The sequence below is a fragment of the Myxocyprinus asiaticus genome, chromosome 40 (genome assembly GCF_019703515.2).
Source record: "Myxocyprinus asiaticus isolate MX2 ecotype Aquarium Trade chromosome 40, UBuf_Myxa_2, whole genome shotgun sequence".
Classification (NCBI taxonomy): Eukaryota; Metazoa; Chordata; class Actinopteri; order Cypriniformes; family Catostomidae; genus Myxocyprinus; species Myxocyprinus asiaticus.
This window is the reverse complement of record NC_059383.1, coordinates 24161329-24186791: the sequence shown is the minus strand read 5'-3', so window position 1 is coordinate 24186791 and position 25463 is coordinate 24161329. Positions and strand designations below refer to the sequence as shown.

At 38.7% G+C, this 25463-nt stretch overlaps 1 protein-coding gene across 1 annotated transcript in view; it reads left to right on the top strand.

The window, feature by feature from the left end:
* The window catches only part of LOC127430918 (membrane-associated phosphatidylinositol transfer protein 3-like), a 105059-nt gene that overhangs the window by 28044 nt on the left and 51552 nt on the right, over positions 1 to 25463 (top strand). The window contains exons 4-7 of the mRNA XM_051681059.1: positions 16491 to 16561; positions 18087 to 18307; positions 20794 to 20983; positions 23576 to 23698. Of these exons, the coding sequence (XP_051537019.1) occupies positions 16491 to 16561; positions 18087 to 18307; positions 20794 to 20983; positions 23576 to 23698 (605 nt within the window). The remainder of the gene's footprint in view (positions 1 to 16490; positions 16562 to 18086; positions 18308 to 20793; positions 20984 to 23575; positions 23699 to 25463) is intronic.

Genomic DNA, 25463 nt, shown 5'->3' with positions numbered 1-25463 from the left:
TTTGAATGGGGCTAATTTGGAGGGTTTAAAGGCAGAAATGTGAAACTTATAATTTTATAACAGTACTTACATTGATTCTTCTGTGAAAACGTGTTTGTAAAGCTGTTTAAATAATTGTTTTTGTGGCATACTACTAAATTACCGGGATTGCAGTGTTTACGTTATGTCGTCATGACAATTAAGTTGTAAAATAGGAAATAACTTTACACAGAAAAGGTTACTATGTGATTTTATCACACTAAAATCATGTTAACAAAAATCATAATAGCATTTGTTTATGTCTTGTGGCTAAACTTTTGAAACAGTGAGTATTTTAACATTTACGGATTGATTCCATGGACTTCCATTGTAAGTGCCTTTTATAAACCTACATTTTTGCTTTTATAAAGAAAAGGATGGAAAAGTCAAAGTAAATTGTGGTAATCAACATTCTTCCACAAATGCTGTCGATTGAGCTTAATTTGTATTGAACCTGGAATATTTCTTTAAGACATTACACATGATGAAATCATGGATTGGGAAATGTTTGCAGTGCACAGTGACACAGATGTTTAGGAAAGTGTTGTTGTGGTTTTTATTTTATTTTTAGGGAGAAAAGGGGACCTTTTAACCTGTTGTACCCTACAGTTTTTTAAAGAAGTTCTTCACACACTTTTTTTTTTTTTTTTGCTGGGATTTATGGATGGCTCAGAGAAATGTTTGATTTTTTTTTTTGTGCATTTGGAATTTTTGGATTTCATGATGGCTAGGTCGCAGTTTACAGAGAATTGGAGAAAGTCAGACAGAGAGAAAGAGAGAGAGTTTACTGAGAGAGCGAGTTAGAGAATGAGAGAGGATTACATTAAACAATTATCCATTTTCATTTCACAGTTAATAAATCTGGAACATATTTCAGTTTTAAGAAGAGCAGGGTCCCGCCACATCTCTTACTCATTTTTTTAAAATGAATACTAAATAGATAGCCAAGATAATTGCTGGATTACCATATTTAGAACCTTGAACAAACAAATCCAGATCACTTCTGGCATGACATACCCATATTATAATTCGTTTAAACTGGGAAGTCAAATGAACCAGAGCTCACTGAGCCTAAGGAAATACCTGCAACCTCTCACTAATGAACTAGGGCAGTCTCATGAGGCAAACAGTACTTTAGCGACTTTTATCCTGCACAAAATATACAGTGTATGTTGTGTCTTCACAATATTTGTTAATAAAGTGTAATGTGTGCTTTCCCCTCCGCTAGTAGGTAAATGCCAAATAGCTAAATATAACAGCAGTTAACAAAACACCCAATTCACTTTACTTCTGTCTTGAGTCACTTAAACTTGAGTCAGATATCCTCAAAGAATTTAAATCAACATGTATTGATAAATATTAATAGGCAAAGCAATACAATTTCCACTTTCAGTAAATTGTCTCAATACAACAATACAATAGGATGAAATCTATATAAATGAATAAATAGAAAATCAATAAATGGAATACTATAGGATAGAATAAATAGAATGTCAGGAAGTTGTTTGTGACGAGGAGGAGGGCGTGGCCAGGCCGTGATGACGCACACTTTGCACTGAGTTGTCTAATCAGCGGGAGAGAGATAAGGAGGTGCTGGGACGCCAGTTCGAGGGAGAGAGAGCGAAGCATGTGTTGTGTGTGTGCGTCTTTGTTTTGTTTGCTGCTTAGCACTTTTATGTTATGTTTGAGTTATGTTCTGTCATTAAAGTTTACGTTGCTGTTCAGCCGATTCCCGCCTCCTCCTTTCCCTTAAGTAGAGACCTTGTCCGTTACATTGTTATAAATGTAAATTATTAGTAAATAATTCCTTCAGTCTCAAACAGTCTTAAATATCAATCTCATTTCATAGAACATTCTTAAAAAATAAAATAAAACAAATGTACCTCTTCTTGTAACTTTCTGTATAGTACACTGACCCAAACTGTGGTGGGTCCTGGCGTTCAGGAATATGTCACTGGTTGGCAGGGGAGATATAATGCAAATGTGTGCAATAACTCTGTTAATTAACTTCTTGCGTGTGTGTGTGCTTTCAGTAAAGAATGAGTGTTGTCCATAGATTCCCTCACTTTGTGACACTCTGTCTCTCTATCTCTGTCTCTCTTTTTGCTCACTCGTCCGAATTTACAGTTTGATTTAAAAGGAGTTTGTCAGTTCTCTTCCTCCCTCTCTCTTTCTCTCTCTCTCTCAATACCCGCTCCACTGTCTGCGACAAAGCACCAGTTATCGATCCAGTTCTGTGTGCATACGTTTCTCTGTCCCTCTCTCTCTCCCTCCCTCTATCTCGTCCGTGTTTTCAGTCTGGATTGGAAAGGGGTTTCTTTTCACTCTCTTCCTCGATCTGTAGTCCGCAACGAAGGTGAAGTGCATTCAGTCTGCCGGCTCTTCTCTTCTTTGTACGTGTGTGTATTAACTGACACAATGCAACACCGTTGGTCGGTCCCTCTCCGTGTCATCCTTTCTTTCTGTCTGTCCGTTATGACAGGTGGAAACAGCCACAAATTATCAGCTTACCCTCTCTTCTGTCCTTTTTCATCAACAAACCGGATATCTGCTGATGTACGGGATAACTCTGGAATCACTTCTTTCCCGTTGTCCACACAAAAAAAACTCAGATGCTCTTGACTCTCACTATCAATCCCAAAAAAGGTAGAAAGCTGTAGAGCTTAATCTTCCGACCAAAAAAACAACAACTAACGAACAACTAATACACTGGGGGAAATAAGTATTGAACGTGTCAAATTTTTTTTCAGTAAATATATTTTTAATGAGGCTATTCACATGAAATTTTCACCAGACATCAGTATTAACTAAAGAAATCCGCAAATGTAAAGAATTCACAACATTAAAGTCCATAAATAAAGTTATGTGGAATAAAGTGGAATAACACAGGAAAAAAGTATTGAACACGCTAACTGAAATGTATTTAATACTTAGTGGAGAAGCCCTTGTTTGTAATGACAGCTTCAAGATGCTTCCTGTATGAAGAAATGAATCAGCCGCAGTATTCAGGTGTGATTTTGGCCCATTCTTCTAAACATATTGTCTTTAAATCTTGAAGATTCCGGGGGGCCCTCTTGTGAACCTTGATCTTTACCTCTTTCCACAAATGTTCAATTGGATTCAAATCAGGTGATTGACTGGGCCATTCTAACACCTTGATTTTTTTTCTCTGAAACCAAAAGTTTCCTTTGCTGTTTCTTTGGATCGTTGTCCTGCTGGAAGGTCCACCCACATCTCATCTTCATCATCCTGGTGGATGGCAGCAGATTCTTCTCAAGAATCTCCTGGTAAAGGTCTCCATTCATCGTTCCTTTAATTATATGAAGTCTGCCAGTACCATGCGATGAAAAACAGCCCCACACCATGATGCTTCCACCTCCAAACTTCACTGTTGGTATAGTGTTTTTAGGGTGATGTGCAGTGCCATTTCTTCTCCAAACATGGTGTGTAGTATGACAGCCAAAAAGTTACATTTTGCTCTCGTCTGACCAGAATACACAGACTACACAAGCTTCGACAGTAATGCTTTTCTTTAGTAATGGAGTCTTGCGGGGTGAGCGTGCATAGAGGCCATGGCGGTGGAGTGCAGTGCCTATTGTTTTCTCTGTGACAATGGTACCTGCTGCCTCCAAGTGTTTCTGGAGCTCTTTCTGAGAGGTCCTTGGCTCTTGGGCTACTCTTCTGACTATTCTTCTGACTCCCTGGTCAGAAATCCTGTGCGTGGCCGGTTGATGACGGAGTGATGTTGCTTCCACTTGTGGATAATGGCCCCAATGGTGCTTACTGGAAGATTCAGAAGTTTTGAAATACGTTTTTGCAACAATAAGGTTGCGAAGGTCTTGGGAGAGCTCTTTGCTTTTACCCATCATGGGATATTTCTTGTGTGACACCTTGGTAATGAAAAGCCTTTTTATAGACCATCAATTTACTAACCCAGCTGATATTAATTTGCACAGATAGGTTTTTACTTTCTAACTACTTACAGATTTCAGCTGGTTCCTTGCCTTACCTTGCCTTGGAAAACTGCTTTTTCTTAGCATGTTCAATACTTTTTTCCTGTGTCAATCCACTTTATTACACATAACTTTATTTATGGACTTTAATGTTGTGAATTCTTTACATTTGCAGATTTCTTGAGTTAATACTGATGTCTGGTGAAAATTTCATGTGAACAGCTTCATTAAAAATATATTTACTGAAAAAAATGTTGACACGTTCAATACTTATTTCCCCCACTGTATCTTTCCATGTGCGTTATATACTCAGTAGTGAACATTTCAGTCTTTTTTTTAACTTAAAAGCTCAAACTTTCGTTGTTCTGTGCTCATCCTCGACTACTTTCTGTGTCTGTTCTGCCATTGGATGTTATTTTGGTTTAAAATAAGTTCTCTTCTGACTTGGAGAAAGACTAACACTTCACGAACAAAAAGATAATACTCTCTATTACATGAACAAAATGTCCAAAAAGTGACATTCTCACCTGTGTTCGGAGGATTCCGTCAAAGCCTCTGCAATCTTCAGATATCATCACGTTTGAAAGACACAAAACACAAAAGTGTTTAACCACACTAAGTTTTATATTTTTTTTAATAAATTTACACATATTGTCTTTACATTATACTATTATATAGATGTTTTTGAGCCTCTAATCACTCCACAACCATATAACATAAAAGGCAGTTAACAGCCAAAAGTGCCCAACATAGATGGGAACTCCTTCAATACTGTTTAAAAAGCATCTCAGGGTGATACCTCAAGAAGTTGGTTGAGAAAATGTCAAGAGTACATGTCTGCAAATTCTAGGCAAAGGGTGACTACTTTGAAGATGCTAAAATATAACACAGTTTTGATTTATTTTGGATTTTGTTTAGTCACAAGATAATTCCCATAGTTCCATTTATGTTATTCCATAGTTTTGATGACTTTACTATTATTCTAAAATGTGGAGAAAAAAAAATTATAATAAAGAATGAGTAAGTGTTTCAAAACTTTTGACCGGTAGTGTACATTGCAATAATATTCAAAAAGATACTGTAGCCAAGTGGAGAAATGTACATGTAATTTAACTCTAACACAAGAGAGTAACTCTTAAAGGGGCCACATCCAATTTATGACTAGAGACCTGAAAACATACATTGGGCAAGAGAGCTCCCAGTTTTGTTCCTCATTTGAGAATTGTTTGAGATGCACATGGATTACATGTGTGGAGTTTTACCTCATTTTGGCACATGTGTAAAAACTGGCCTCTACTGTATTTCTTTATATCATATTTAATTTTTTGGTATTTTCTTTAGTCTTTTTTTCCTTTTTAATATAATATAGCTCCATCAACTGCTGTTTTGTTTTTTGTTTTTTTTGTTTTCTTAATAAACAGCCATCAGAATAAAACCCCAAAAGATATTTTTGTATCCTGTGGTGGTTATTTTCAACCCACTGGCTAAATGTTTGGTACCAGGAGTGGGGTATCTGACTGTTGGGAGCCAAAAAGTAAATTTTTTGGCTTTTTTTTAAATACAGTAGAGGTGAAGATAGGTGCCAGTGGGACACAGAGTGGAGGTTGTCTTCCTTGGTACAGATGTCCAGTGCACAGATGTCGGCCAGAGGTGATATGGCGAGGTGACGAGACTGATGGACAAGAGAAAGAGACCATCTGAGTTCCACTGATTCCACGGGGGTACTATTTGATGAGACACCTATCCAGTGACTGTCTACAAGTGAACATAGAAGTATTATACAGATATTATACATATGCTTTTGCTCCAGAAGAGAAAGAAAAACATTATGGACTGATTTAGAGGATTTTGCCTTTCACTGAGAACTTTCACTGTTTTTTTTTTTTTACTGAGTTGAACTGAGATCATTTGAACATTTCAAAATGTCACAATCTGATGATGATAGTACAGTATTAAAAAACACTAGCAGTGAGCATGGTGCAGGTAGTAGTATGCATGATGTTCAGGGACAGATTCAAGAACTCAACAGAAAGCATGACAAGACCATGGCAGCTATCGCCAATTTGATTAGAGAGCCTACAAGGTCTTACATTTATGTGCCAAGAGAACATCACATTCAACCATTTAGTGAGCCTGCCACTCCTTAGGATATAGAATATGACGACTGTATTGCCATCTGCAAAATAATAAGCCTTACAGCCTTACAGCCTGACTTAGTGATGGTTGGTGAAAAGTGCTGTAGGGTTAGACAGATTCGTGCTTCAGAGTGTGGAGTAGAGGAAGGCAGGAACTCCCAAAGAAGTACACCTACTCTGCCGGGTTATACAGCAGCCGAACTGAAGGATTTTCAAATGAAAGATCCTATTCTGTTCTTTCAGAACCTTTTGGGAACATAAACAAAAGCCCACCACTCGTGAGAGATCTGGTCTATCAAAGTCTGTACTGTCACTGATAAAGCTGTGGAAGTGTGTTAGAGAGTGGGATGGCTTGCTTTATCGCATTGTGAATGACCAACATCGTGGTGAATGTCAGCAGCTGCTCTTACCCTCGTGTCTAAAAGAACAAGTCCTTGAAAGTGTTCATGACATTATGGGATATCAGGGCATTAAGTGCATGCTAAACCTGTTGAGGCAACTATGCTTCTGGGTTGGCATGTATAATGATGTGGAGTGGTGGATCAAAAAGTGTCAAAAGTGCATCTTAACCAAGATACCAAGTCAAGGATACATCCTCCTCTGAAGCCATTTCTGGCTTCAAGGCCCCTTGAAGTAGTGGCAGTAGATTTTACTGTGCTTGAACCTGCCTCTGATGGCCGTGAGAACGTGTTAATTGTGACTGATGTTTTCACAAAGTTCACACAGGCATTTCCAACCAAGGATCAGAGGGCTAATACCACTGCCAAGATCCTTCTGAAAGAGTGGTTCATGGAATATGGTGTGCCTGAATGATTACATTCTGATCAGGGCAGAAAGCGACATGATTGCTGACCTGAGTAAAATGTATGGTGTAAAAAAAACCTGCACCACACCCTATCGGCCTCAGGGTAACGCTTAGTGCGAGCGCTTTAACAGAACGCTCCATGATCTATTACGTACACTTGCCCCTGAAAAGAAAAAGCTTTGGCCAGAACACCATCCTGAGTTGGTTATACTTATAATGTAACACCAAATGCAACCACTGGGTACTCACCACATTACTTGCTGTTTTGAGTCAACCCACGTCTTCCAGTAGATGCATTGTTAGGTCAAGAGCAAACAGTGGACAGAAAACATGATTGGTTAGTTATTCATCAAGACAGATTGAGAGAGGCTCATGAAAAAGCCAAGGAATACGCCGAACTCAAGGCTGCTAAGAGACTTGCTCCTTTGACCCATTCTCCAAAAACACCACAATCAAGGGGAAAATCTGTTTCTGAGCAGGTTGAGGTTGTGCATTCAGATCCTGATTTTATTGTGTTAGAAGATTATATCCAATACATCCAAACTTTAGCATGTTGTAGTTGATTACAATCACTTATGGCAAATCTGTGGTAACACATCTTGAGGTGGCAACTTTTAAATCTTTAAATGAGTGTGGGATTTGAGTGCTGTTGAAGAGGTCACAATTATCAGTGAATAAAGCCAAAAATGTAGGTCTGTTCCTCTCACAAAGCTATCATATGAATTTTAGGGTGCATTTTCATTTTTGCTGCAGCTTGGACAATAAAAAAAAGCTCCTTTTGTGTCACATGTAAGATAGATAATATAAAGTAATGGTAAATGATTACAGAATTTTAATTAATTTCATCTGAACATTTTAAAGTTTAGCCTGGAGTAAAGTAATGGAATCCTCCGAAACTATTTGAATATGGCACCAGAGTGACACATATGTGAGTGTGGGAAAACAAGTCTGAAAAATCTATAGAATTATTAATAAAATCAAATTAGACTTGATTTGGTCAATACAAGTAGATGAAGCAGCACTGAAAATTACCAGAAAAAACTAAAATCCCTGTGTATTATTCAGTCTTTGCGTCCCCATGGAAAATATCTGACATCTTCATTATGCAGAGTGAGTGTGTGTGTGGTTTTTGCAGCAGTCCAAAATGTAATAATAATAATAATAAGTTTATTTTATATAGCGCCTTTCTACAAATTCAAGGTCGCTTTACAAATAGCAAAAAAAATAAATAAATGATCTGCTCTTAATTGATCAGTTAAGAGTCAGAACAACATAGGACAAAGAGATATGTTTTCAGGCAAGTTTTGAAATCATGTATGGTGATGAGGTCATGGAGGGATTGTGGGATAGAATTCCATAATGTTGGAGCAGTAGTGCTAAAAGCCCTGCCACCCAGTGATGTTAGCTTATAACGTTGGATGAGTAGTAAACTGGAGTCTGAAGACCTGAGTGAGCGAGATGGTGTGTAGGGATGAATAAGATCTTTGATGTAAGGAGGGAAAAGACCATCTGAGCTTTAAATGTAGTGAGGAGTAATTTCGTGAAGTGCAATCTTCGTCTTTTGTATTGAGAATGGGGTGTAGCCTGGCAATATAACAGAAGTGAAAGAAAGCAGCTTTTGTGAGAGAAGAGATGTGAGGGAGGAAGGAGAGTGAAGAATAAAAAATAATGCAGAGGTTTCTGACTGTAGAGGAAGGTCTGACCAGGACACCATCAATATCAACAGACTGATCAGAGTGGCGAGATGTAAGATTTGTGGAACCAACTAAAAGTACATCAGTTTTGTCAGTGTTAATTTTGAGAACATTTTTGGTCATCCAGGTATTGATGTCATTGGTACATGCAGATAAGGAGCTTGTGGGTAAAGGGGCAGTGGGTTTTGAACTGATATAAAGCTGTGTGTCATCAGCATAACAGTGAAAGTTGAGTCCGTGCTGGTGGATGATGTGACCCAGGGGAAGCATATAATTGATGAAGAGCAGTGGGCCAAGAACAGAACCCTGAGGGTTGTCTTGAGGAACAGGAGCTGTAGTAGATTTTGACTGACGAATAGAGATATAGTGTTGATGGTCAGAAGGATAAGAATTGAACCAGGATAGTACAGTACCAGAAATGCCAATAGCAGAGAGGCGAGAAATGAGTATCGTGTGTGAGATTGTGTCAAATGCAGAACTGAGATCTAAGAGAACAAGAATAGTGAGGGCACCTGAGTCTGTGGCCATTAGAAGATCATTAACAACTCTAATGAGTGCAGTCTTTGTGCTACGGAGTGGCAGAAACAGATTTTGTGAGGCCAGATAGGATTGTAGCTGAGAGGCAACCACTTTTTCCATCAATTTGGACAGAAAAGGGAGATTTGAAATAGGACAGTAATTTTTAAGGCCGTGTTTTTTATTTTAATTGAGGTGACAGCTGCAGTTTTTAGTTCTAGAGGGATAATACCAGTACTAAGAAATCTGTTGATGAGGAGGGAAATAGGCACCGCAATGGCATACAGACAATGTTTAAGCAGTGCGGTGGGGGCCGGGTCTAACTGACAGGAAGTAGAATTTTATTTCTTGATTAACTCAGTAATTGCAGGTGGGCTAGTATGGGCAAAGTCAGAAAATGTGGCAATCATGAGGTCAGTGAGAAAATTCTGTGGTGCATCTGAAGATACGATAGGAGAGAAAAGTTTGAATAGTGAATTCCTTTTATTTTGAAAGAAGTGAAGAAATGACTGACAGAGCTCAGCAGAGTCGGAAATAACAGACACAGGTGGGTTGGTGAGTTTGTTAACAGTGGAAAAGAGTGTTTGGATCTGGAAGAGGCATTATTGATAAGGGAAGAAAAAAATGCAGAGCGTGCAGCATTTAATGCAGATTTTTATATCTGCATATGGTCATTGTAGGCAGATGAGTGAACAGTTAAGCCAGTTTTCTTAGAGACGCTCAAGGCGGTGTTCTGCAGCTTTCAAATGGAGAAGTTCAGGTGTAAACAAGGGAGACGTGTGAGTGGAGGGGACAAGTCTACTCTTAAGAGGGGCATGTAAATGAAGGGCATTAGAAATTGATGTATTTTATCTAGTGAGGATGACAGTGGGACAGGTAAGTTTAGTCATATTTGTAAGGTATGAGGTTTGTCCTGTTGCAGAAAAGGATACCGGATCAATAGATTTAAAGTTGCGGTAGATTATAATGGATTACTGGCATGACCTGGGGAGAGGGGTTTCACAACTTAGTTCAATGAATGAATGATCAGATAGTCCAATCTGAGAGATGAACACAGAAACATTACTTAAACCAGCGGTACAGACTAGGTCTAGTGTGTGGCCACGAGAGTGTGTAGGGAAGTCAGCATGTTGTACAAAATTGAAACACTCAAACACAGACATGAGCTCACTGGCAGCAGCGCAATCAGTATCTACATGTATGTTGAAATCACCAAGTAACAATACAGATGAACACATGGCACAAGTTAGAGTTAACAGCTCATTCAGATCACTGATGAAATTAGACAAAGATTTTGGTGGGCGACACACAAGAACCACAAGCAGTGGCGATGGACCAGTAACATTAAAAAGGTGCTAATCTCATGGAAGTCAATGATTTTAGAATGCAAGTTGCTGTGATAGACAGCAGCCAGACCCCACCCCTGGAAATCAGGCGAGGTTTAGCCAGGTAGTTGTATCCAGGGAGAATTAGCAGGTTCATGTGGAAATAGTCATTGGGAATTTGCCATGTTTCAGTAAGCAGCAGTATATCTAGGTTTTTATAGGGTATAGTCCAATGGAGCTAAGAGAAGATAGAGCAAAACAAATGAGGGAGTCCAAACATTCATACACGCAGAACAAACATGGGTACCGGCAAGAAGCGGCAGTCAGGTGAGCACAGTGTTCTCTCACTGGAAACGGAACACTGGAACATGGTAACTCAGACAACCACTCTATACAATTATAGTGAGCAGAATAGCATCTCAGAATGCACAGCATGTTGAACCTTAAGCCGGATGGGCTACAACAGCAAAAGCAGGGGTGTAAAGTAATTGAGTAAAAATATTTAAGTATTATGCTTATTATGGATTTGTTCTTTACTCAAGTGCAATTTAAACTGAATACTTGTACCTTTACTTAATTACTTTTCCAAAGAAAAAATTACTCATTCAATTTTTGCAGATCATTTATTTCATATTACTGGACTGAAGCTGCCTTTTCACTGCCTTTTCTGACAAATGACAGATGACAGATGACAGACCAGAGGTCAGTCATTTCAAATGGAGTGCTGCACGGCTGTGTGGAGTTCCGACCATCTGCAGAGGCAGAATTTTGGATCTGATTTGAGCTTCGGATATTTTGAAATATTTGTGAATGTGACCGCCCGACTAAATGTGATGTATTCATTCAAAACTATGAGCACGAAGTGAGAAACACAGACAGTTTTTGTCCTAAACTTTATTCTAAAAGCCTGCTACTTCTACAGATTGGACAGTTATGAAGTTAAAAATGATCATTCATGTTGCAAATGTAATGTTTAATGTGTGTGTTCATGTATATCATGTCTTTTATTTTGAAAGTTATTTCCTGTTTCATGTCATGTGTCCCTAGTCATGTGATTTCATGATTTTCCTCCATGTTCATGTGTCTTGTTTTCATTGGTTTATTGTCTCGTTATCTTGTTTACAGTTCTGTTTGTTCCATGGTTATCTTTGTCATTTGTTCTCCCATGTCCATGTATTTAAGCCCTCATGTTTTCCCATTGTGCTTTGTCAGGTATTGTTGAATGTAACTTTAGTCATTGTTTATAGTCAAGTCAAGGTTATGTCTAGTCAAGTTAAGTCAAGTCAAGTTTATGTTCACGTTTATTGTTAGGGTTTATTGGTTCTCACTTTATGTAAATTAAATTGCACTTGGGTTCTTCTATTCATCGTCATCGTCTTCATCATTGTCAGTGCCAGCAGCCACTCGTTACAGAATACCTGACCTACAATGAACCCAGCATTCCAGCTCCTCTGCCTACGTCAGGGAATCATCCTCTGGAGGACTATGTGGAGGACTTCTGCGCTCTGGCATGCCAGGTGGATTTTAATGAGGTGGCCCTCAAGGACTGTTTCCGATTTGGACTGAATGAGCCCATCTCTTTAATGATGCCAGGCGGTCAGATTACCCACAGCCTGGCTCAATATATTGACCTCACCCTGCAGATTATTGGTTCCACTTTCATTGTGGGGGAGGCGGATGCTGAGCCAGAGTTCCACGTCATGGCCGCCGAGCCAGAGTTCCACGTCATGGCCGCCGAGCCTGCTCCATGCCACGTCACAGCAAAGCCTCAGCCTGCTCCATGCCACATCACAGCCACGCCTGAGCCTGCTCCATGCCACGTCACAGCCACGCCTGAGCCTGCTCCATGCCACGTCACAGCCACGCCTAAGCCTGCTCCATGCCACGTCACAGCCACGCCTGAGCCTGCTCCATGCCACGTCACAGCCACACCTGAGCCTGCTCCATGCCACGTCACAGCCACGCCTGAGCCTGCTCCATGCCACGTCACAGCCATGTCTGAGCCTGCTCCATGCCACGTCACAGCCAGGCAAGGGGAACTTTCAACCCTCCGACCCCGCCTGGACCCTCCGAGCCCTGGACTCCGCCTTAGCCTGTCGGTCCCTCGACATTGCCTCAGCTCTGTGTTCCCTCGGCTCCACTGCGGTCTGGTCTGTCAGTCACCTGGTTCCACCTTGGCTCTCTGATCCTCTGGCTGCGCCTCGTCCCTCCGATCCATCAGCTCCACCGGGGTCCTCAGTCCCACCAGCTCCGCCTCTGTCTTCTGATCCCCCAGCTCTGCCTTGCTCCTACGAGCCTCCAGCACCGCCTTGGTCCTCCCTGCCATCGGCTCCACGCTGGCCCTTCGAGTCTTCGGCTACTCTCCGGGCACCAAGTTCCATGGTGTCACCCTTCAAGTCTCTCATGGCTCTGCTTTCCATGGCTCCGCCCCTCAAGTCTCTCACAACTCCACCTTCCACAGCTCCACCCCTCGAGCCTCTCCGGGCCCCACCTTCCATTGACTCTGCCCTGGTCCCATGCCCCATGCCCTGTCTCGCCAGGCCACGCCCCACCCCTCAAGATCCCCCCCCCCCCCAGCTCCCTATAGAACTTTGGAACTATGTTATGTTATGTGTTCATGTTTTGGGGCGTCAGGAGCAGCCCCTAGTGGGGGGGATATGTAATGTTTAATGTGTGTGTTCATGTATATCATATCTTTTATTTTGAAAGTTCTGTTTCTGTTTCATGTCATGTGTCCCTAGTCATGTGATTTCATGTTTTCCCTCAATGTTCATGTGTCTAGTTTTCATTGGTTTATTGTCTCTTTATCTTGTTTACAGTTCTGTTTGTTCATTGGTTATCTTTGTCATGTGTTCTCCCATGTCCATGTTTTTAAGCTCTCGTGTTTTCCCATTGTGCTTTGTCAGGTATTGTTGAATGTAACTTTAGTCGTTGTTTATATTCAAGTCAAGGTTATGTATAGTCAAGTCAAGTTTATGTTCATGTTTATAGTTAGGGTTTATTGGTTCTCACTTTATGTAAATAAAATTGCACTTGGGTTCTTCTATTCATCGTCTTCATCATTGTCAGTGCCAGCAGCCACTCATTACAGCAATATATATATATACTGTATATAAAACAAAAGGCTTTTGTAATTAAATGTGTACATGTGATTTCTACACTTGCCTTTATATTTAAATCATATCTAGGAATGTCTACTCCCTATTTGCTGAAATATAGTTGCCTTACAACAACAATTATTAATTATAATAATAACAACTATAAAACCAGAAATGATAATGATCATAATAATGATAATAAAAATAATAGAGTCTGAGTAAATATTAATTATGAATTTTATTGAATTCATCCATCTGCCCAACAGCAAGGTTTGGTAGCAAACCTCAGAAAACAATTCACAAAAACAACAACATTACTAACTTTCTTTAAAGCTTCATTTGATTTTTTTTTTTTTAGCTTTCTCTATGTCTCAAGGGACTGGGTGCTCTGACATCGCAATTTATGAGTGCCTTCTCCCATGCAATGAACACTGAGTGACTGTGGCAACATTTTTATGTGATTTATTACACGTCTCAGGGCAGTTCCGAAGTGAAATGTCCATTGTGTTGTGCTAAAAGCAAGTGAAATTTTCTCCCGAACAGACGAGGTTTTAAGGTTAATGTTCTATTGAGATTTAAATCAACAAAACATACCTCCTTACCCTATACCTTAAACTTAAACCTAACCGATAGTGTCATAAAAAGAAAATGTGAGATGAAAAACTAAATTTTTGAAGAAACCACGTCATTTTATGGTGCTTCTATGACACTTTCGTCTCACGTGTCGACTTGCATGCCCTTCAGGACTCGTACCCCAGTCCTTTGTATCGCATATGGAACACTCTATCATTTGAGCTACTGTGCAATTTGATCATACTTAAACAAGCTTGTAAATGTAGTTGGTTATGTAATGCAAACATTAAAATGAGTCATGCACTATAGAAAATGGTTTAGATGTCATAAGATAGCAGTGTTTTAGGAACAGAGTGAAAAGTGTTTATGATAATCGGCCCTTTTATTTGTGATTTGAGTGAATGGGGATAACAGTCATTGTTTTAGTGCCTATAGTGTTCATTTCACCAGGAAATTGCCGTGTTACATACAACAGGCTACATAAAATCATTATGCAGAAATGTAGTTATTGTAACGTGATTCTATGACCAGGTTGTGAATGCCACTGGTGGAGAAATATGACAGTCATCAGAGACAGTAAAAAGGTGACTTAACAAACCAATCTAATTTAACAACATTCTCTCTCACACAGTCTCCTCTCTTGTTTTCATTCTGGCTAGGAAAAAAGTTACTTTTTACTTTTTTAATACTTAAGTACAATTTAATGTGAATACTTTTTTACTTTCACTCAAGTATGCTTTTGGCTAGATACTTGGACTTTTAATTGAGTAAAATTTTCACTCAGTATCCATACTTTCACTTAAGAGTACTTTTTACACCCCTGAGCAAAAGATCACGTTGTGTTCCAGTGTGTGTGGCTTTTGCAGACTATTATGTGCCCTGACTGACCTTGTAAATCAACATTGCTGTTAACTGATGTTATGAGATTATGAGTAGGGTTTTGTGTTTTATTCTGTTATAACTCCAAAACTGCCGTGCTCTTCCTATTAAACAAGAGTTAATTTGCATCTGCAGTAGACTTCATTAGGCTGTCACTGTTGGTAAAATGTAAAATCACAAATGTGAAATGATCTCATCCAGAGTTTAATTAATTATAATTACGCATAATTTCAGAAATGAACAGTCATTTATCTCGAATAATCAGGCAGCTAAAACTGCATATATCAACCCAAAAATATTTTTCCTTTTTGGAAGCTGTGGTCACTGCGAACTGCCATTGTATGGAACAGAGCTGTGTGAAGTTTCTTCAAAATTGTCTTCCTGCAGAAGAAATAAAACATGACTGAATTTTCATTTTTGGGTGAACTATCCCTTTAAACTTTGCTGTTATATTTGCTATTTAAATTACACATAATGATGTTTAGTTGAGTTAGATTTTCCGTTTCATGTCTGTACTTGTGTGCAAGTGAAAAGCTAGCTGTCTATCAAACGTGAACTGACATTACTTTTTAATGGTGTTATTCAATGGACTGAAGTAATGGGAGCTTGGGGGAACATTTCATGTTGCATAACTTGTTTACAAGCACAGCAAAAAGCCAAACAACTCCACACCCTGTGAATGTGGTCTCAAATATAAATCCGAGCAAGATTTAAAAACACTAGTTGCTGAATTGTTTTTGAGTGCCATTGAGATGTTCAAGTAAAAAATACTCTCTCTGCCTGGCTCTATCTATCTATTCTCTCTCTTCTGTCTTTCTGGAGGTTTTATTCATTTACTCCCACTCCCCCAAGCCCCACACATGGAGCCACAAACAGATACGGGCTCTCTTGCCATTGAGATTCTGGAGCAGTTAGGGCACTGATTGGCGAATAGGAGTCATTTTCTGACAGCAAACTTTTAGTGCTCTTTAAAAAGGTTAAATAATGGACCAATTGCAATATTAGCTAAATTAACTATAAAATGGCATTTTACCTGCAGCTCTGCACTGATTAAAATGGAATAATGACCACAAAGGAGGCAGTTTTTAGATATGTTTGTCTGAAAAATGCATTCTTTAGGAAAAGGAACTTAGACCATTTAGACAGGTGAAGATAATAAAAAAATCCCTCTTCCTCATGTTTCATGGCCAAAGAAGTAAGTGTATTTGTTTAGTTGGTTAAAATATCCACTTGTGTCAGTTTGAATAGGCTTGACACTTTTGGTTGTACTTTGAATTTTGTATTGTATGTTTTTGTGCTGATTTGGAAGAAGAGGACCTATATACATTTAAATGTTTAGGAGAAGCTGTCTGAAATGCTGAATTTTGCTTGCCATCCCCCATCAACAAAGTTCATCTTCATGCACTTCATCCTCACTGCAGAGAATCATAAAACTGTCCTCACTGTCAGTTCAGTATCTTTCTTTTTCTCTTTCTTTCTCTCATTCACCACTAGAAAGTCTTTACAGACTGCGGCACCCTCGCTGCGCTCCACAGAGCAGTGTGGATGGTTTGGAAGACATGGAGGTTAGTCCTCATTATCTCACTTCTAATCACATTGAATTAACACAACTTGGTTCCCCTTGGTTACTGTTGCTCGCTTTAACAAGCTTTACAGACATTCCCTTAGGAATGAATGAAAGATTTCAGTGAACAGCATGGTGTTCATTAAAATGTGCTCATAAAGGGGTAACATTTTCTTTAAAGGGGTCATGACATGCCTTTTTTTATTATTTTAATATGTTCCTTGAGTTTCACTTATAATAATAGTAATTTTGCACAAATTCTGACCCTCTGTCAGAAACTCTCAGTTTTGGTGCTGCTTCTCTTTTAAGACTTGACAATAAACGGCCACTGTTATAAATGACTGTATATACCCTTGACTGACCTGCTCTTTCCATGCCATCTCACTGCTCACCACTACTAGGCGGGCTACAGAATTAATGAGGTAAAGTAAGCGTCGATGTGTTGTGGAGGCGGTCTGATGCAAATTTCTTCCACAGTGTGACATCACAATGTGGAGGAAGTAGAGAACGAGTCGTTTTGGCAACTTGGTTTCAACAAATGCTCTTTTTGAAGTGAGGAGGAAGTTTTGAGTTCTGAAACTTACAGTATGTTTGTATAATACAATGGACTCTTACATGTCAAAAGATCAAGGAAATTTGAAGTCCTTATGTCATGACCCCTTGGAAATTGGTACATTTTTGCAATAACATGATTAAAAACTGCGGAGATTACAAATGAAGGTATCTTTACACTGCATAGTTAAGCCTGCTCTGTGCCTGCTCAAAATTCTGTGTAAAGATGCAAAAGCAGACTAAATTATGCCTGCTCTGACCCACTTCAGCCCTAGTATCAAAGGCAGTTCTGATGCTGCTTTGGTTCTGTGTAAATTATATGCAGAATCAGAGCAGCCGTAAACTTTGTTGTTGTCATGATAAAGTATATATTTCATAATTTGGTTTCATATATAAAAGTATAACTTCACATCATAATTGTATTAATTTCATATTTCTATATTCATAATTTTATATTTTAAATATTCATCTCATAACGTTATATATGTATTTGTAACTGTTGTGTAAATGCATTTATGTGTGATATTTGTTTTTTAGTTACTTTTGCCTCTACTTTGACCTGAGCCAATAAATTAATGAATTACTGATGAGTAATAATGAATGAATGAATGTAGAAATTAAATAACTGATCTGTTATACATGTTGATTCATAAAAGTGGGCTTTCACATAGTTTAATCCACAGCATCTTAATTTTAAAACTTCTTCAAAATTTTGGAAAAGAGAAGAAGAGAAGAGTCTCTGGGTGGTTTTGGCAACTTTGTTTAACCATATTTTTGGGAAATGTATGTGAATTCCATTTAAGACTATCCACAGGACTTTCATAGATTTACAAAAGAAAAAAGCAAAAGCTTGTCTGATAATTCAGCAAATGGCAAATTTAACTAAGGTAGGATTTGTCAGTAATGTTTTTAAGGCATGGTTTATTCTCTCAGTATGTCCTAATCTCATTTCTCTCTCTCTCACTCACATGCAGAGGAAGTGCAGGACAAAACTGCTCATCCTGGTGATTCATGGAGGTCACATCTTGGACTCTGGAGGTGGTGACCCTGGAGGGAAAGCGGGTGATGCTGCTACTCTAGCATCCATGTTGGAGCGTGTGGCACGGGCACACTTCCAGGCTGCAGCAGACAACATGCTGGTCAGACTGGTCCCCTGCCCGCCAGTGTGCGCTGATGCCTTCTCCCTTGTCTCAAAGTAAGATGTAAAAGCAAAAATGTAAACAAGACCTATGCTAATTCTTGGTTATAATAATGCTAAAAATTATGCTTCCAAAAGACTGGATATTTATGGGCGGAGTCACAAAACACATACAGGCACCCCCTGACTTTCAGATCTGTATATTGTGAAAGCAGGTTAAAGACAAAACTTTTTTTTTTTTCCTAGTGTTTGCTGCCATCAAGTGGAATGATCTAAGACTAACGTAGGGAGATACAGCAAACAGAGCCTTTATTACAAGCTTTTGAAGCTTTTTTATTATTATTATTATTACAAGGGTGTCCCCTGTCTTTCTGATCTGCATTTGTGATAGAAGATGATAGAGAAAACAAATATTTTTTCTAGTGTTTGCTGCCACCTAGAGGAACGATTTAAGATCAAAAGTAGAGAGATGGAGCAAACAGAGCCTTTATTACAAGCTTTTGAAATTGAAGAAGAAAAAAAAAAAACGTGACAATTTGAAAGTCAAATAAGTGACTTGATCATTAAGACCATTCAAGGGTTAAATGCATTAAAGAAAACTTACATAACAGATCAAAATGTGAGAATTTCTATGATTTTTTGTGAGAAAAAAAAAGTTGTCACAAAAGTTGGACATTTTTGAAGCTGAGTCCAAAAGCAATATGCAAAACTATAACTAACTTTACCGCACTAATGCAATCTGTTTAGCATTTATGTGTGGATTACTGTACCATCTTCAGTGTAATTATAGCCACCAGGCAGATGGATCATATCAGGTCTGTGTATGCAATTTCACAACCCTTCCCCCCAACAAAAAAACTCAAAGACTTACCGAACCTATATCAGCTGAAGGCTGATTTAGTATGAAAACTGTAAAATATTTAAAAAGAAGAACTAGGGAGGTCAATAAATTATGAAAAATTCCTGTAGTTGCCTGATTAATAAGTAATCCATTAGAAAGTAACTGAATTATGAGTATTTTAATATGTAATTTAATATAATAACAAGTGCATATTTTTGTAATCTAATCACATAATCCATATTACATGTAGTCCGTTACTACCCAGCACTTTACATCAAGGAAAATGTAATTCCTCAAGATAAGACCTCTTTAAATTCTAAAATAATATTCTTAATGACTTCCCTTTGGAGTCTGACTTGCTAAACTGCCAGCATGAGTGTTTTAGAATGACATTTTTTTTTTCAAGAATAAAAAAACCAAGTAGCACTTTGGAACCCTGGGGGAAAATTAACATTTCTATTTCAAACGTTCAGTTGTAGCTAGAGAACCAAAAAGGTTAATTTACTTTCATTAAACGATGTCGATAGAAATAAATCAGGTTCACTCAACTGCCTCCTGGCCATATTCAGCTCTCCTCATAAAAAATCATAAAGAGAGGCTGAAATGTGTCAGAATACTTTGCCTCTCTCTGAAACACTCAGGCAGGAGCACACAGGGCCACATAACCATTCAAAGCACAAAGAATTTTACATGATGACATTTTGACTTTTTCTTTGTTGCCTCGTGCTGGTCTTCCATTGTTGAACTGAAGGCAACATCCAGATAAGCATTACAATGATTTTGGTCATTAAATACAAACAGACTAAGCCTCATTACTCAAGGGAGTTGATTGGCATGCTCAAAATGTATGCTTTAAATTTGTTCCATAAACTGATAGCCTGTTTACAAATTAGTCTATGTATCTAGTATGTTAAAGGGATTGTAACATTGTAACAGACATTCTCCACTAAGGGCAAAAAGCACCATAAACTATGCTAGAGGAAGTTGCATGTAGCACTTTACAGAAACAGGAAACGTCCTGGTTACTTGCGTAACCTCTGTTCCCTGATGGAGGGAACGAGACGTTGTGTCGATGTAGTGCCCAGACACGAAAGACAGTGTTAGAGGGCGAGAGATAACGAGCGCAACCAGGAATAACACACAAAGGAAAGGCATCTTTAAAAAGACGCGTCTTTAAAAAGACGTTCCGTCTGTGCCGCTCTTTTAGAGAAATATACTCTTTTATTTCTGCCGAAATGCCCAGGGGCGTTCTCTGCAGTGCACCAGTGCAGAGGGGGGAGAAGCCACTGAAATGCGCTGTCAGATCCAGCAGAGGTGAATGAACAGCCATGGAAATTCAGCTCAGTAAGCATCGACCGTTCGGCTCCGAAGAGAAAATCTGAATAGTGGTTGCATACCAGCTCCTTTCATAACCGTATGTCCGGGGGAGTGGTATGCAAATACCACTCACCAATTTTCATTGGCCTTTTATCAAAGACCAGAGGTGTCTCGGGCTCCCAAGAGTGACCCCTAGTGTCACTACATCGACACAACGTCGAGTGAGTGACAGATAGGGAACTGAAGATAACATCAGCAAAGAGTCTATATACACAAGACAAGAGAGTGCCCATGTTACTAGGGGAAAGTATAGATACTGATGGGAGGTTTGCTTTTCAAAAATAATTTCATCATAACATGGTTTTTCCCCTTTGTCTTCTTGTAGTTTAAATCCATACAGCTATGATGAAACCTGTGTGTCCAGCAGTGTGGATCACTTGCCTCTGGCTGCTCTTCCCATCCTCGCCATTGCTGCCCCCTATTACCTGAATGCTGTGGCTACAGTCATTGCTCAGGCCAATCAGGTTTACCAAAACTTCCTTCAGTCCCCAGAGGGTGTGGGCTTCACTGGACAGGTATACTCACTGATCACATGAGACAATAATATGTAAGCCAGTTGAATTACTTAACTTACCTGAGGATGCTTGTCAATTTTAACACAAAGAAAAGTCAGACACATTTAACAAACATAACTCAGTGTTTATAGTGTCCTATGGTGTTTTGCCTAGATTTTTGAAACGGAAATATGCGTCATATAAAATTCACTAAATCTAACAGGAGCTAACCAATAATGTTTTAAAATATTAATGATAAGTTTAAAAAAACATCCTTACCAAATCAACACGTAAACTTAACCATTAGTGTTTTAAAATATATATGAGAAGTTAAAAAATACATCTTTACCTTATCAATGCCTAAACTTAACCATTAGTGTTTTTAAAATGCAGAAGCGAAATGAAAAAACAAATTTTCTAGAGTAATCACATCATTGCGTGCCGCTGCTATGACTCTGTAATGTCACGTGTCAGTTTGAGTACACGGCTGGTCTTGAACTGTGATCCACAGACTCTTAAGTTCAACACTTTTATCAGATGAGCTATCTCGCAAGCTATACATGTATGAATAAGTGTGTATATGTAGGTGAGTCTGTAATAAAAACATTAAAATATTTTGTTTCTCAAAAGATGTGTTTGAGTACAAGTGTGGATATCATAAAATAGCAGGTTCTGAGTAATAGAGAGAAAAATAAGTATTTATAAAGTCATAATCAGCCACTCAAGTCATGGTTTGAGTGAAAGTGAATAAAACACACAGTTATTGTAGCGCCTCTAGTGTTCATTTCATATGGAAACTGCGGGAAATTGTACCTGGAGACACGTTTAACAAGTTTTGCAAAAATGTACATAAAATCAAGTTTTCACTATTTTAACAGGTTGCAAAGTTTTCCTATGATAGGAATTTAGCTAAACTAAAACAGTACTAAAAAACTAAATTGATTAGCATGCATTTGAAGTAGCCTATGTTTAATTTTGTCATATAATAAAGTAGGACATTTAGTAAATATTACAAACATTGTTGAGATAGTGCCAGTTCAACAAAAGCACGTTCAATTTTAAAATGTCTGTGGACCCTTTTCACATTTCCGGGTTTTGGAATGCAGAACTCAACTATAGGAGCGTAAACCTCTATAGGGTGATTCTCATGAAACCTGTCAAGAAATGTCCTAGTCCTATTTTACTCCAAAAAATAAAATAAAACATAAATTAAAATAAATAAATAAATAAATAAATTCACATTTTGCACGTAGAAAATTATGCCTTTGTAGGGCGATTAAGATTTTTAACATTGTGACATTATTTTCAAGAATAATTTTCATGAAGATGGACATTATGATATTAAGATACTGCAATGTACATTATAATATATATATATATATATATATATATATTTATCCCCTTTTCTCCCAATTTGGAATGCCCAATTCCCACTACTTAGTAGGTTCTCATGGTGGCGCAGTTACTCACCTCAATCCGGGTGGCGGAGGACAAGTCTCAGTTGCCTCCGCTTCTGAGACTGTCAATCTGTGCATTTTATCATGTGGTTCATTGTGCATGACACCGCGGAGACACACAGCATGTGGAGGCTCATGCTACTCTCCGTGATCCATGCACAACTTACCACACGCCTCTTTGAGAGCGAGAACCACTAATCATGACCATGAGGAGGTTACCCCATGTGACTCTACCCTCCCTAGCAACCGGGCCAATTTGGTTGCTTAGGAGACCTGGCTGGAGTCACTCAGTACACCCTGGATTCGAACTCGTGACTTCAGGGGTGGTAGTCAGCGTCAATACTCGCTGAGCTACCCAGGCCCCCACAATGTACATTATTTAAAGTATTTACAGTATTATCACAGTAGTACTCCCTTGGCATTGCCTTTCATTTTGCTGATTTTATTAAGAAAATAATTGTAATAAACAGCATCTTTAAAAAAACAAAAAGCAAAACAAAAACAAGAGTAAAATGTGACTGTGCTACAGTAATGAGAATCATCATTGAAAACAATGGGAATAGTCAAATTAAAATGTCTGGACCTGTTATGGTATTGAGAATTCGGGGATAAGATGTGCTTAAATGTCATAAAAATTATGTTACAATCCAAAAAAATTAAATAAAATCTTTACCGTCCTAAGTTTCATTTTCCTTATGCAAAATAAATTTAATATTTTTGTAGTATTGATTTGGGGTTAAATAGGACCAGGACAGTCTCTACACAGAGAGATCTCACTCTATAGAGGTAAATGGGAGACCATAGCAAACATTATTTTTGCATTCCCATTTGCTTCAACAGCAAAAGAAGAAAACCCGCTATAACGTTTCCATGACATTCAAAAATAGAAAGCGATTACTGCCAAATTTACTGTCACTCCCTCAGCAGCTGTAATTGAAATCCCATTGCAGCAATGTTGACTATATTTTAATTAATGCCAGCGTTATATAACGTAGAAAGTTAGACTTACCCAACTAAATCAAGGTGGAAATGTGTCATCACAGTCTCTGTAAATTGTCAGTTAGCAGAATTAAGAGCTCTTTATGTACTGTGCAAGCCATAATATTTAAATGTGAGTAAGATTTCTTGACGCACATCCTGTATTGCTGTTATTCAGGTGTGTCTGGTGGCAGACTGTGTTGGCGGTGTACTCTGTTTTGACGCCTTGTGTTTCAGTGGTGACAAGCAACACAGAAGCCCTGAGGGTGGCAGCGAGAACAACAGTACAGAGAGTCTCAAGGTGCAGATGAACATGTACACACATAATGTCACCCTGAACTCTTGCCTTTCACTTTTATGTTTGGATCTGCGTGTAATTTTGTCCTTATCATGTCTAGACTTCATGTGAATCCTTCAAATCTTTGCTCCATTTCTGTTCTTCAAATCTCTCTCCACCCTTCTTATTTCTAAAATGTCAGGACAATTTTCCCTTCTCGTTTGTCTGTTTGACTTTTTTTAGGGTTTCTAGTTCCCATAGATACATTTCTGGATCTAAGTGGCAACTCATTTAAAGCTGCAATAAAATACTTGGGTTGGCTTAAAATTGATTTTATAAAACACTTCTTCAGACTTGTGTCCCTTTTATACAGTGTCTGCTTTTTGCAACTCTATTTGCATTGATTCCCTGTGGCCCTGTCTTTCTGCATTATCTGTGCTGATGGTTTAATAAAAGCCTAGTCACCTGTGCAGTGCCAGCATACAATAAAAGGACATCACATGGCACATCTGCTGGTGAGCAGATGCCTCAAGAACAGAGGAACTCGAGCAAACAAGCCATTAGAGAGCTGGATGTATTGCATCAGTCGGTCGGTCAGAGATGTGGCTATTGAGTGCCATTGTTTGAGGTTTATGACTGGAAGTTAATGGCTTCACACCCCCAACACAATCTAATTTACAATTTATTAATTACTTTGTGTTTGGTGGCCCTGCTTGACTCTGTAGGGGTGCAAGAGCAAGGTCATAATTTGTGGTTTGCTGCTTATAAAATTCACAAACAAATGCCAAGATGTGACAGAATTTTTCTGTTGAATAGGAATAATAAGGAATGTTATTAGTTATTTATGTGTTGAACAAGTCATGATTTAAATAATAATAAAAAAATGTTTTTAAAGTGTTTGGGGTCAGTGTTTAAATAAAATGATTTTGTATGAACTATAAGTTTGGTGATAAAGTCCTTGAAGTCATCCCACATTAACTGTTGAAATACACGTAGATGCATTTTCCTATGATATCTGGCTGATGAAGGCTTTTGTTGGCAGTTAATTTATTGTCTGTGTATTCCATTTTTAAGAGAGTGTAGTCCATCCTTTGACCAAGATGATACAGGCGTCAATCAGTAAAGGACATCGCAGTCCAGCTGGAAGCTTATGGCAGGTAATTTTGGGGAACTCCATCCTGAGCGAAAGCTTCAGGCAGTGACTTATGAAGAATCCCATGTCTTGGAGTTTGCATCAGTTCATCCTCTGTGAAGTCCGTCATAGTAGACTGAAGTGAAGTCGGGCAGGCACAGGCTGCAGTTGGTCATCATCACTCAGCGACACATAGCAATGTGAGTCAGATATCAGGCAGGACCGGAGCTGGATCAGGCAGGCTCTGGTAACCTTGGGATACACTGTATATTCTGAGGTTGAGACAGGGAAAGAAATATAAAAAAATTAGCACAGATGCCATTCACTTTAAAGCAGAGTTATAGAATGAGGAAAGTATTTCCAGTTCTGGCAGCCTTAACTTAAGCAGCATAAATATGATTTGAGGGACAAATTAGGTGTATGCCTGGCTGAATAGATGAGTCTTTAGTCTAGACTTAAACTGAGAGAGTGTGTCTGAGTCCCGAACACTGCTAGGAAGACTATTCTGTAGTTTAGGAACCAAATAGGAACATTTCTCCCTCCTTTTATGATTTTGATATTCTCTGTATTGTTAACAGGCCGGAGTTTTGCGATTGTAGTGAACGTGATGGATTATAGCGTGAAAGAATGTCACTTAAGTACTTTGGAGCTAAACCA